Raw genomic sequence first — 13,202 nt, 5'->3', positions numbered from 1 at the left:
GTTAGTGATAAATTTGCAGGTTTTTTTAATATATATTGTGTTCCATCTGTACTATTGTGTTTGTTGTTAAGTTAGTTATTTTGTAGATGATTAACATGGTGTAGTAGATTACATTCCATGAAATAGAGTTATACAATATGTTTTAAATAATTTCACATAATCTTCATATCGTGTTTTGCGCGCTTCACGTATTCTTCTTAACGTGTTTTAATGTATAATTAAATTTCATATGTTACAATTCTGAATTAAGAGATAATATATTTATTTCCTTTCATTTGTTTTACTTGAATGGTGTTCTTATAAAGAGATAATCGCTTAAATATTATTATTTTTCTTATTTTGAAACTGACCTCCGTGCAACGCACGGGTGAAGTACTAGTTGGTAAAACTAGGGGTATTTATTCGATAAAAAGTGTACCGAAATTTTGATATGCCACAATTTCATACCGTTTAGCGTTCGGTTCAGTTCAGTAAATAACCGCATTACCTAAATTTTATTAAAAATATTTACGCATTTGATTTTTATTTTTTTAGTTTAAATACAAATATTACATAAATAGTTATATATATAAAATAATAAATAAAAAACGTAATATCTCACCGAATTTTCGGTCGTCGACATGTAGTAAATTTTTGTTCAGTTCAATTCGGTAGGTTTATAAATCGGACGAACTCCCCTAGGTAAATTTAACACCGTAAGGATGGACAAATAAGACAATACATAGTTGAGGGGTGGCTGTAATTATACAAACAAGAATGTAGTTTTCGTAATTTGACATTACCTCAGGGGATTCGCGTACAAAATTCTCTTTCCAAGCGGGTCCATTTAGTCACACATGCCGAGTTTGGAGTTCACGATCGATTCGGCAATCTTTGCCGGCTCTCGACTCAACACGAGGTTGGTAACCGGAAACACTTAATCTTCCTCAGTATAATGTTGGGCCTTTGGCCCAATACACATTCCCTATCCTAACGAAAATCGCGGTCTGTCTAAATTACCCGGAAAAAAAAGTATAATAAATTATAAATACCTCTTAAAACTTGCAAAGATTTGACTGATAAGTACACTAACTTTCTTGATAACAAACAACAAGTGGTATACAAACATAAATCTCACAAGAACTGATGATCAAAATGCTAAACCTATTTAAAAAAAAAAAAAAAAAATTCCACGTCTCAAACAACCAAATCGACTTGTTAAGACTAATTGTCTCTATCTCTCAATAGGAAAACCAAATTTACCTGTTATGATTCGACTCGATTCCTCAACGGGGAAGAACAGAGTATCCATATACGGAACAAACCCAAGCCACCCGAAAACCATCTTTGTGTCTTTAAATTCTTTAAACCTCTTCTTAGAAGGGTTGTAGACTACTAATCGATCGTTATGATTTTCTCCATCTATTCGAATCACAATCTTATTCCCGACCAAACAAAATTCGAATTGTATTCGTTTCGGACATTTTTCCGACGTTGCGATACATGCACAAAGAGCCCCTCAAATCAACCAAGGAGACCGATTCGTCGATAACCAAATTTTCCGGTATCCGCAAAATCTTGAACTCGACATCTCTCCGATCGTAATACGCTGCTATCTCCATGAAACTGGGGCTACTACTCGAAACCCAATAGCTAGTCCCATCAAGGCACACTCCAGCCAAATTATTGTTCGCCACCAGGGGCGGACCCAGGGAGTATTGGGTGGGGGGCTAGAATTTTTTTTTTACTAAAATGATATTAAATTTGAACTTTGAGGGGACTAAATGGTATAAATTAATAGATAAATAACATAAGATATTAAAAATTTAATAAAAAAAAGGTAATTTTTTTTTCTGCAGGGGCGGAGGCCCCCCCAAGGCATACCTTGGGTCCGCCCCTGCTTGCCACACCATAACCAATGCACTCGGTTTCGAATTGCTTGTTCGATATTATCCACGACTTGTTCTTACAAGAATAAACCGAGTAACTCTCACAACCAACTAAAACAACCTTAAAATCGTCAGTGATTGGATCACGACAAAGCTCAAAAGAAGAGTTTTAACCGATAATTTTAACAGGACAATTTCTATGATCTCGAGTGGAAGAGCCATGGTGATACTATCTCAAGGTATAGCTCGATAGCTTGAAAGAGAAAATATTATTATGCATAATCCTAATTAAATACTGTTATTCCTACTTATACTCGTAAAAGAAATAAAATAATAATAATAATAATAATAATAATAATAATAATAATAATAATAATAATAATAATAATAATAATGATAATAATAATAATATAAAAAATACAAAATAAAAAAAGAAAGAAGAGGTCTCCATCCATGTAATTGCAAAAATGCCCTTATTGTTTAACATATTACAATTACTCCTGTCAAACTAACGATTTGTTCGGAAAAAAAAGGAGAGAATAAATTATGCATAACCTCTTATAATTTACATCCTTCTCTTATTTGTTTAATTATATATTAAGAAGCGTTAGATCTCTATAAATCAATACAGTTGGGATTAATAAAATTATATTAATTTAGCGAAATATTAAATTATCGAACTAATAATTTAATAAATTTTTACAATGTCGGGACCAGAATAAACTATTATTTATCGAGTTTATGCCGTAATTATTACTGTTTGACGTGGTCAATTTCACTAGTCTAGGCCTAAACTTTGTAGAGTTGGGCCTTGTTGATTCCTTTATGGATTTATAACTCTTTAAAAGTTCTATTACTTTATGGTCTTGTTTTAATTTTTTTAGGCCCATATATATGACTATTAGCTATAGTAATTTTGCTATTGTTCATTTATTTATTTTCTTGAAAAGAAACTATATTGTTTATTCAAAGCCATAATTTTGGGAAGGAAACCTTGATTAGTATTCACTATTCAGGGAAAAAGAATTATAATTAATAGTATTATAGAAAATCAATAAAAATGATTCCAAATATTACATCCAAAAGTATAATTATTTTGGTCAAAAGGATTTTATTTTTCGAATTAAAATATATTAGGCAACTTTGACTGATATTTTTTTCTCACACATCCTTTCATATATATATATATGTTATATATATAATCAATAAATATTTTTTTACTAATTAATTAATTAATAATAATAATAATAATCATAATAATAATTTGTTAGTGAGCAGGTATATAAAAGCATAAAATAATTGCCACCCAAATAACAGCTAATTAAGAATAAATCCCACCTTGCCCTAATTAGCCCCACCAGTTACATTATCACGCCAGCTTTATTTTCCCTCCACTTTTCCTTCTTCAGGAAATTGTACTATGCGCTTCAGATACTTGTACATTCCCTCGAACAATTCCAAATAAATAGATTAGACAAATATACCCCCGTGTGTGTGTGTATATATATATACACACAGATAGAAATAAGCACACCTCCACTGCGTGTGCTTCTGTGTGAGAGAGAGAGGAGAGAGATAGAGTGAGAAAGAGAAGTGTGTCAATTATCCAAACAATATAGAAAGAACAGCGCCACCACGGAGCGCTGAGAAAAATAATAAAAAGAAAATAGAAAAACCCTAGTCCAGAACCGCCGCGACTCAGTGCAGATGGACGCCGAGTCAACTCAGTTCCAGCAGGCGCAGCTGATGGCGATTCTGGGGCCGGACCCGGCGCCGTTCGAGACGCTGATATCGCATTTGATGTCCTCCGCCAACGAGCAGCGGTCTCAGGCCGAGTCGATTTTCAATTTGCTCAAGCAGAACGATCCCAACTCGCTCGCGCTCAAACTCGCGAACCTGCTCTCGTCGTCCGTGCACCTCGAGGCGCGCGCCATGGCCACCATCCTCCTCCGGAAGCAGCTGACGCGGGACGACTCGTTCATCTGGCCGCAGCTCACCGAGCCGACTCGCTCCGCGGTCAAAAACATCCTCCTCTCCGCCATCCAGAACGAGGAATCCAAATCCATTATCAAAAAGCTGTGCGACACCGTTTCGGAGCTCGCCTCCTCCCTCGTCCCGGAGAATCAGTGGCCGGAGATTCTGCCCTTCATGTTTCAGAGCGTCAGTTCCAATTCCCCCAAATTGCAGGAGTCCGCTTTCCTGATGTTCTCCCAGTTGGCTCAATTCATCGGAGAAACGCTCACGCCGTACATCACCGATTTGCACACCGTTTTCCTGAACGTGTTGAACAATTCCACCAATCCGGATGTGAAAATTGCAGCCCTCAGCGCGGTTATCAATTTTATCCAGTGCCTGTCGAGTTCGAACGATCGGGATAGGTTCCAGGATTTGTTGCCTTCAATGATGAAGACGTTGACCGAGGCGCTGAACTCTGGGCAAGAAGCCACTGCTCAAGAGGCTCTGGAGTTGTTGATTGAGTTGGCCGGGACCGAGCCAAGATTCCTTCGCAGGCAGATTGTGGATGTTGTGGGTTCCATGTTGCAGATAGCCGAAGCAGAGAGTTTAGAGGAAGGGACTCGTCATTTGGCGATTGAATTTGTGATTACTTTGGCGGAAGCGAGAGAGAGAGCACCTGGAATGATGCGAAAGCTGCCGCAGTTCATCAGTAGGGTTTTTGCTATTTTGATGAAGATGCTTGTGGATGTGGAGGACGATCCTGCGTGGCACAGTGCGGAGACTAAGGATGAGGATGCGGGGGAGACGAGTAATTACAGCGTTGGGCAAGAGTGTTTGGATAGGCTTGCTATCGCCCTTGGTGGGAACACTATTGTGCCCGTGGCATCGGAGCAGCTGCCCGCTTATTTGTCTGCTACTGAGTGGCAGAAGCATCACGCAGCACTAATTGCTCTTGCGCAAATTGCGGAGGGTTGCTCGAAGGTATACATTTGTTAAATTTAATAATTTGTGGCCTTTTGCGGTTGATATGATTTTGATGACGAGTACTTTTAAATTTATTCACTTACTTTTTCTTGTTTCGTGCAAATATCACATTATACCTTGAATCAAATTTCTTACCAGACTTTTGTTGTTTTCAATAAGAGCTTAGTTTGAATAGTAATGGCCGTTCGACATTTGACTTAGTTGATTTTCTAGTCGCTGTTGGATAGTTACGTCTCCATATTCACTTGTCCGAAAATGAAATATGATGTATAATTAATTTGAATATCAGTTTATTTCTATCCTTTTTGTTAATTAAATTTTCATGTTGTAACTATTATAGATTATTGCTGCAAGTCAATGCTGTAATCCAATTTTATGGGATATGTTCTGGTTAAATGTTTAGTACATCTAACGATGCATTGCGACATTATTTCTTATATAATTCCACTGTTTCATTCTGTCATCTACTATTTTAGGTGATGATTAAGAATTTGGAGCAAGTCGTGACCATGGTTTTGAATTCCTTTCAACATCCGCATCCTCGTGTGAGATGGGCAGCTATTAATGCAATTGGTCAACTTTCAACTGATCTGGGCCCAGATTTACAAGTTCAATACCATCAACATGTGCTACCAGCACTAGCTGGAGCAATGGATGATTTCCAGAATCCTCGAGTACAGGTTTGTAAGAGTTTTATTATCAACCCTTTATTTTAATTCTATTTTGCCCGTCTTTGATTGTGAGAAAGATGAATTTAGATACAGAGTCAATTAAAAAATGTGTTACGTGTAATCAATTCCGCCTTAAGGTTTTTGTTTCTTATCTTTTGAGGATATGATTTAGCTGTGAAAAAGAAAGATTTGCTTTATTGGCTCATTGTTGAGCGACACTAGTTGCATCTGTGAAAAAGAAAGATTTGCTTTCTTGGCTCATTGTTGAGCGACACTAGTTGCATACTGAGAAATGGAAATGTTTATTTTCGTGCTTGTCTGTGAAGTTCCATTTATTCTGGTGGTATTAACTTTTATTTCAAAGAAAGGAACATTATCAAATAAAACATATATCTGTACTAGCACAATCAAAAAGTTACATTGTTTTCTTTTGAAGGGTATAAGTATTCATAATGACTTCAAACTTTTTCACTGCCTAGAACAGCAGTTTCATATTGCTATGTGGATTCTATTTCTTTGTTACTGATATTGTTCAGGATTTTATCTATATGGCTGTGCTTGTCTTAATAAAAATTCAGATTACAATGATCCACATTATGCACTGATTTCATAGTTATAGTTTCTTATAATCATTACTTTTTTATTTGCTTTTCGCAGGCACATGCTGCTTCAGCTGTGCTCAACTTCAGTGAGAATTGCACTCCAGAAATTTTGACACCTTACTTAGATGGGATTGTGCACAAGCTACTTCTCCTGCTACAGGTGCATATAGTAGTGAACAAACGACATGCTTTGAGAAATACATGGATATTTTAATAATGCAATAGCATTTGTAACATTTCATAAACCGATTGTTTCGTTTAAATTGCAGAACTCCAAACAAATGGTACAGGAAGGTGCCTTAACAGCTTTAGCTTCTGTTGCTGATTCATCTCAGGTAACCAAAGTTTTTTAAGGTTCTTTAAGTTAATGTTGTCATTGCTTTGCATATGTACTGAAGCTGCAAATGTTGTTATGACAGATACACTTCCAGAAATACTATAGCGCAGTCATGCCGTACTTGAAGACCATCTTGGTGAATGCAACAGACAAGTCTAACCGCATGCTTCGTGCCAAGGCCATGGAGTGCATCAGCTTGGTAGGAATGGCTGTTGGAAAAGATATATTCAAGGAAGACGCCAAGCAGGTAAAGAACCAAAGATCTATAGTTCATGGCTATTTTTGTCTTTGTGAATGTACTAATTTCCTCCTGATGTGTGATTGTGTGTTTTATAGAGCTATCTTCTTATACTCTCTTCAAACATGATTTGTATGAATGTGATTGGCCTAATTAAAAAATGCACCGGCATCTATTGAATTGTCAGTGTGCTATTTACTCATTTATTTGTTTTTTTTTAATTCAAGGTCATGGAAGTGCTTATGTCATTGCAAGGATCGCAAATGGAGACAGATGATCCGACTACAAGTTACATGCTACAAGTATGTCACTGTCCCTTGGAAGTTGAAGAGTTTAAATTTCTTTACATGTTTTTGTATCTAAATTCTTACCAATACCTATTTTTCTGTTGTAGGCATGGGCCAGACTTTGCAAGTGCTTGGGACAGGATTTCCTACCTTACATGAGCGTGGTCATGCCTCCCTTGCTTCAGTCTGCTCAGCTGAAGCCTGACGTGACCATCACATCTGCTGATTCGGACAATGAAATTGATGAATCAGACGATGAAAGGTCTCTTTCATTCTTTCATCTACATGTTTTTTGTTGTGAACATTCTTTCTGTTTCTTACTTGCGTGGACATTAATATATTGATTTTCTTATTGATCTTGTCTTATGATGCAATTGCAACACTAGATGTTTTTCATAAAAAAACATAGAATTACCTTATTGAAATGAATTTGCTTTTAGCAATTCATTTGCAATTTCTCGATATTGTCACAAAAGTGTAAATTATTAAAATGCATGATACCTGGTTGGTTTTTGTGTGTGAAACAATGATAAGTTTGGTAGTAGTGATTCCAATGTTCAAAAATGATTTTTGGTTATTATACCGTAAGAAGTCAATTTTCCTGGTTTCAATATTTTTTCATCTAAAGCTTTTTATGTACTCTCACATTAGCAATGCAATGTAATGTCTCGATAGTTTCTCCTGTACACCTTTCACCAGCATTACATTGACAGATCTTATGTTCTGTTACAAATTGAAGACAAGTTTCTAGCGCAAACTATTGAGTTAATTGTTTTGTCAATCTTTTTACGAAGAATTCATCTGATTGTCTAAAATACTTGCGAGGAAGAATGTATATATATTTTTTATTTTGTTTATCCCCGTATGATATATTTGTAATAGGAGCTCTACATAGATTGGAACATATCAGCGAGGGTTAAGCCTTACATTTTTCAATGTAACTTTTTAAGGTTCCCATTATCACTTCTAGTGATTTCCTTTTTTATGTATGCACCGGGATGGATTTTTGCTCATTCAGTTGGATCTATATTTAAAGCCGAAGACTGCCTGTTAATTTTCAAATTTTTATCACTGAGTTGTAATATTTTAACTCTACTTTTCTATTATATTTCAGCATGGAGACCATCACCCTTGGTGACAAAAGAATTGGGATTAAGACTAGTGTCCTCGAAGAGAAGGCCACTGCTTGCAATATGTTATGTTGCTATGCTGATGAATTGAAGGAAGGTTTCTATCCATGGATCGATCAGGTTTGTGTAGTTACCTTTCCTTGCTTTATGTCGCTGGGGGTTGATAACAACTATAAGTGACAAAAGTTTATGTAATTGGTGTAGGTTGCCCCAACTTTGGTTCCCCTTTTGAAATTTTATTTTCATGAAGAAGTAAGGAAAGCTGCTGTTTCAGGTAATATAGGGTTCTGCTTTATAAAGTTGTAATGTGCATGCAACATAATACATGTTCATGAAAGTCATTGTTTATTTTCAGCAATGCCGGAGCTATTGAGGTCTGCAAAATTGGCTGTGGAGAAAGGGATTGCTCAGGGCCGTAACGAGACATATGTTAAACAGTTGTCTGACTACATAGTTCCTGCTTTAGTGGAAGCTCTACATAAGGTTATAGTTACAGTTAATTAAATACTTTTATTTGGAAATAAACTAATTATGCTTTTGATGCTTTATATGAAGGTAGTTATAAATATGAATTCTTCTGTCTTGCAGGAGCCTGATACAGAGATTTGTGCAAATATGTTGGATGCAATAAATGAATGTCTGCAGGTAGGTCAACTTTATTATTAAATGAAATTTAACTGTAACTGGCTAATAATATAATGTTGAAATTGGAAGCAGCACAAATGGTTGTATCTTGATTTTCTTTCTAAAATTCCCCTTTGGTTTTAAATCTTGAGGAGTTTTTGCAGGGAGCTTTTTGTTTTTTGTTCATTAGTTCATTTCATAGCTGTTTATCATTCTGGGGCTATAACAGTAGATTGATTGCCTCTCAAACAATTTGATTATTATGAACTGTGGAAACTGAAGTTCCCGTTTAGAAAATGGAAGTATGATACTAAGATTGTAATGTTGGATACATATTATGTTTTCAGGTTTGAATTAAACTGAGTTATCCTTATTAATTTCAGATGGTGGAAATTTAATTTTAAATGGCATTAATATTGTCTGATGCTGGCATAAATTTTCCATTCACCATGTAATTTCTTTTCTCAGATTTCTGGCCAACTTCTAGATGAAAGTCAAGTGAGAAGCATAGTGGATGAGATAAAGCAGGTGATTACAGCTAGCTCAAGTAGAAAGAGAGAGAGAGCTGAGAGGTCCAAAGCTGAAGATTTTGATGCTGAAGAGGGAGAATTGCTTAAAGAGGAAAACGAGCAAGAAGAAGAAGTGTTTGACCAAGTTAGTTTCTATTACTCCTGGCTAGTCCAATATTGTGACCTATATTTGAATTCTTGAGAGTTATTGAAACATCTCATAATTCATAACTGAGAATTTATAATCTGCTGCTGGTTCAGGTTGGTGAAATTTTGGGAACCATGATCAAAACATTCAAGGCTTCTTTCTTGCCCTTCTTTGATGAACTGTCATCATACTTGATGCCTATGTGGGTAAGTCTTACTTGCATTCCTTGTCATTTTGACCTCTTTTTTTCCCCTTCGTTTTTTCTTCATTTTGTCAATGGGGAACACGAGGAAGTAATTGAGGCCGAGAATTTATCGGTATTGGAAGTTGATCGGCATTTATTATCCTCATCATCACTGCTGAGATTTATTATTTTATTATTTATTTGTCAGGGAAAAGATAAGACAGCAGAAGAGAGAAGAATCGCTATTTGCATCTTCGATGATGTGGCTGAGCAGTGCCGTGAATCAGCTCTCAAGTATGTACACATACAATAACGAATACTGGAGTTTGATTCCAGTTGTGGAATTTCTGATGCAGTTCCTTTTTATTGTAACCAGGTATTATGATACATATCTTCCTTTCCTCTTGGAAGCTTGTAATGACGAAAATCAAGATGTCCGACAGGTTTGCATACATTATTACAGAACTAACATAATCTCAAGACTGTTGATAATATTAGTTAGAATTCTAAATTGCCTCATTGCTATTCCTAGGCTGCTGTTTATGGACTTGGGGTGTGTGCAGAATTTGGTGCATCTGTAATTAAACCACTTGTTGGAGGTAAGCTCTGCTTGCACTCGAGCTCGTACAATATGCATTTGAAGCTTAATATTTTTACACTTGACTTTTTTTTGTTCACTTTGTTTCAGAGGCTCTTTCGAGGCTCAATGTCGTTATCAGGCATCCAAACGCTTTGCAGCCAGAAAATGTGATGGCATATGATAATGCTGTTTCAGCACTGGGAAAGATATGCCAATTTCATCGTGATAGCATTGATGCAGCTCAGGTATTTGTTTTGCTTGTTAGTTTTTCATATGACACGATAAGCCTTGGTTATATAGGAGGTAGCATGTTGGTTATAACTAATTTAGGATTGAACTGAAAAAGTTTTTCTTTTCCAGTGCACAAGACATCTCCCACTTATTAGATCTTGATAATTTTGAGTGTTATTTCTTGAAAATCTTTTTTCTTGCAAACCTAGTGGCTTAATTTAATTGTTGTATTAGTTTTTTGAATAGGTTAAGTATGATATCATTCCGTTGTTTGCTACCCAAACACAATTTTCTATGAAGGAATGTTCAAAAACTACTACTGAACTAGATTCTAAAAGGAGGAAGGATTCCGTTAGAAATGATATTCATTAACAGTAACACTATGATTTTCCTCAACTATTGGAAATCTTCTTCTTGTAAACATTCATCAAAATCATACCGCTAAGATTTTCCTTTCTAGGTCATTCCTGCCTGGTTGAGTTGCTTGCCAATTAAAGGCGATCTCATCGAAGCAAAAGTTGTTCATGAGCAGCTTTGTTCAATGGTTGAGAGGTTCGTACTTACCTGACACTTTCAGCTTACATACCTTATTACATAACTTCATGTCCATTTAAACATTAACCATGTTTTTCTCTCGTCAGATCCGATGCAGAACTTCTTGGTCCGAACAATCAGTATCTTCCCAAAATTGTCTCCGTGTTTGCTGAGGTTAGTTCCCTAAGCCATTTGAGGACCCAAATATGTTATCAATAAACCATTAGTCAACGTCACCACTGTGTAAAAATCACTTTAAAAATCGTGGTTGAACATTTTTGATATGTGAATTCGAAATTTGAAATAACAAATCGTAAATGAAAATTTTGCTTACATATCCGTCAACGAATCGAATATTCACCAATTCGTCGAGAACTTTGTGCTCACCGGTAATTTTTTATTTTTAATTTTTGTGTTGCAGGTTCTTCTTGCAGGCAATGATCTTGCGACAGAGCAAACTACCAGTCGAATGATAAATTTGTTGAGACATTTACAGCAGACGTTGCCTCCGTCAACTCTGGCCTCCACATGGGCATCCTTACAACCTCAACAACAGCTTGCACTGCAGTCACTTCTATCCTCATAGTGCTCGCTCGTCGAGTTATTACGTCTGCTTGTGTGCCAATCATACATATATTTATTCCTCAATTCTTTCAGATACGAGAGAGAGAGAGATGTCGCAACAATTATTCATCTGCATACGGTTCATGCATTCGTTTGGTTGGGTGTGAATGAATTTTGAGAGTAAAATGTAGTCTATTTTTCTGTATAACGTGTACAAAAGCATTCGCTTTGAGGGATTGGCGGGATCGGGTTCCCGTGTTGTGGTTTGTGAGATTCTTTTTTATCGGTCAATTTTGATATCCGGGATTTGTCAGAGAGGCAATATACCCTGTTGTAGTTTTTAGATTGTTATAGCAAAAAGAATTGTGTTTACATTGTTTTATTTTATTTTATTCATCAGTTTTGATCATTGTTTGAAAAGTCATATATTAATTTGTTGCCTGGATTTCTATTCTTGAGCTATTTTTTGAATGATTGTCTGTATGATGTTTTAATCCAAATTGTAATAAAATTGAAATGATTGTCTGAATATTATTGTTTGAATAATTGATCAATCATTTCTGCTTTTTGAGTTTTGGTGGTTTATGGAAATGCATATTCCCTTTAAGAAGAGCAAAAGTGCTTTTCTAGATTCTGTATCACCACCTAACCCAAACTACACATTGATACTGCATCCAGTGAAATACATCGAATAATCGTCTTATTGTATATAATTAGACACGTACGATAAATTTACATGGGATAAAATTTGACGGGTGTTTGAAGATAGTATGACATCCCGCTCGAACATTTGAATATTTTTTCCTTTTTTTTTTTTTACATAATATATTACTATTAATATGTGTACTCCAATCACAAGTACTAAATACAAATACAAAAATATTTATTATTAATTTCAACTGTTAATTTAAGAAAAAAACAATATTTGATACCGTTTTATCGGGATGTATGTTTGCATACAAATGGTAATTACGGTGAAGTCCACCTCGTTATATTTTCCTTTTAACGTGTATAGATCAATACATTTTGCACATATCTACATGTATATATATCTATGTTTGTGATTGTGTGTTAATCTAAGATAGGAAATTGTTCGGTGTATTTCACTGGATGTAAATTAAAATACAACTATATTTTAGTAACCTCTTTGGAGAACATTTTTTCAATAATATTTATTTATTTATTTTCCTCATAATGTTTTTCAATGATGTATATTTCAACAAATCACGTTTTCCAAAAACGTCTTCCTACAAGCGCTTTCGGACATGAGCAACTTTATATTCAAAATCACTGTAATTCATAACGCTCTGAATTCCCGCAAGAGAAATTGACGATGAGAAAAGGCCAGAAGATCAAGGAAGAAGAAAGAGTAAAATATTTTGAAGGTTCGATTTCTTGTTCTAAAAAAAATTGCATACATAATAACTGTATGCAAATTTAAACCGTAACATCACAGTAAAATTTGTTCTTTCGTTGTTGGAATTTGATATTCCATAACTTTTTTTTTTTCGAATAGAAAAATAAATTGATATTCCATAACTGTATGAAGCTAAATGTAGGCAAATTTTATGCACGGTGTTACCGTATCGAAAGTATATGAAACTAGCCAAAATAGATTTACGAGCAATGCACGTAACTATTTGAATACACCGATAGACTATTATATATATATAATGTCAAAGAATTGAGCCTAATGTGGACAAAATTGTCCGTGTGTCTTCACCATATAAATTGCTGTTATTTTTAGTGTCACAT

General features: G+C 35.4%; 1 protein-coding gene across 1 annotated transcript; it reads left to right on the top strand.

Annotated features, from left to right (window-relative positions):
• Window positions 1-3,231: 3,231 nt before the first annotated feature.
• On the top strand, window positions 3,232-11,856 carry LOC105964262 (uncharacterized). Its single transcript, XM_012988787.2, has 20 exons — window positions 3,232-4,805; window positions 5,285-5,488; window positions 6,137-6,241; window positions 6,351-6,416; window positions 6,501-6,665; window positions 6,884-6,958; window positions 7,051-7,205; window positions 8,058-8,193; window positions 8,278-8,347; window positions 8,429-8,556; window positions 8,662-8,718; window positions 9,166-9,351; window positions 9,468-9,560; window positions 9,747-9,832; window positions 9,915-9,981; window positions 10,071-10,137; window positions 10,227-10,363; window positions 10,810-10,901; window positions 10,991-11,057; window positions 11,305-11,856. Exons 1-20 carry the CDS (start codon window positions 3,576-3,578, stop codon window positions 11,467-11,469), a joined length of 3,351 nt encoding a protein of 1,116 aa, XP_012844241.1. The 5' UTR covers window positions 3,232-3,575; the 3' UTR covers window positions 11,470-11,856.
• Window positions 11,857-13,202: the final 1,346 nt, after the last annotated feature.

This window comes from Erythranthe guttata, chromosome 14 (genome assembly GCF_056151865.1).
Source record: "Erythranthe guttata isolate IM_541 chromosome 14, IM_541, whole genome shotgun sequence".
Lineage (NCBI taxonomy): Eukaryota > Viridiplantae > Streptophyta > Magnoliopsida > Lamiales > Phrymaceae > Erythranthe > Erythranthe guttata.
The sequence above is the reverse complement of the archived record's forward strand: the minus strand, read 5'-3'. Positions and strand labels throughout refer to the sequence as shown.

Excerpts from the sequence above, each read along its gene's own strand:
- LOC105964262 (XM_012988787.2), top strand. The coding sequence starts at position 3,576 with ATGGACGCCGAGTCAACTCAGTTCCAGCAGGCGCAGCTGATGGCGATT. Across the intron at positions 7,206-8,057 it reads GATGAATCAGACGATGAAAG|CATGGAGACCATCACCCTTG; the intron begins GTCTCTTTCATT and ends ATTATATTTCAG. Across the intron at positions 9,561-9,746 it reads CATACTTGATGCCTATGTGG|GGAAAAGATAAGACAGCAGA; the intron begins GTAAGTCTTACT and ends TTTATTTGTCAG.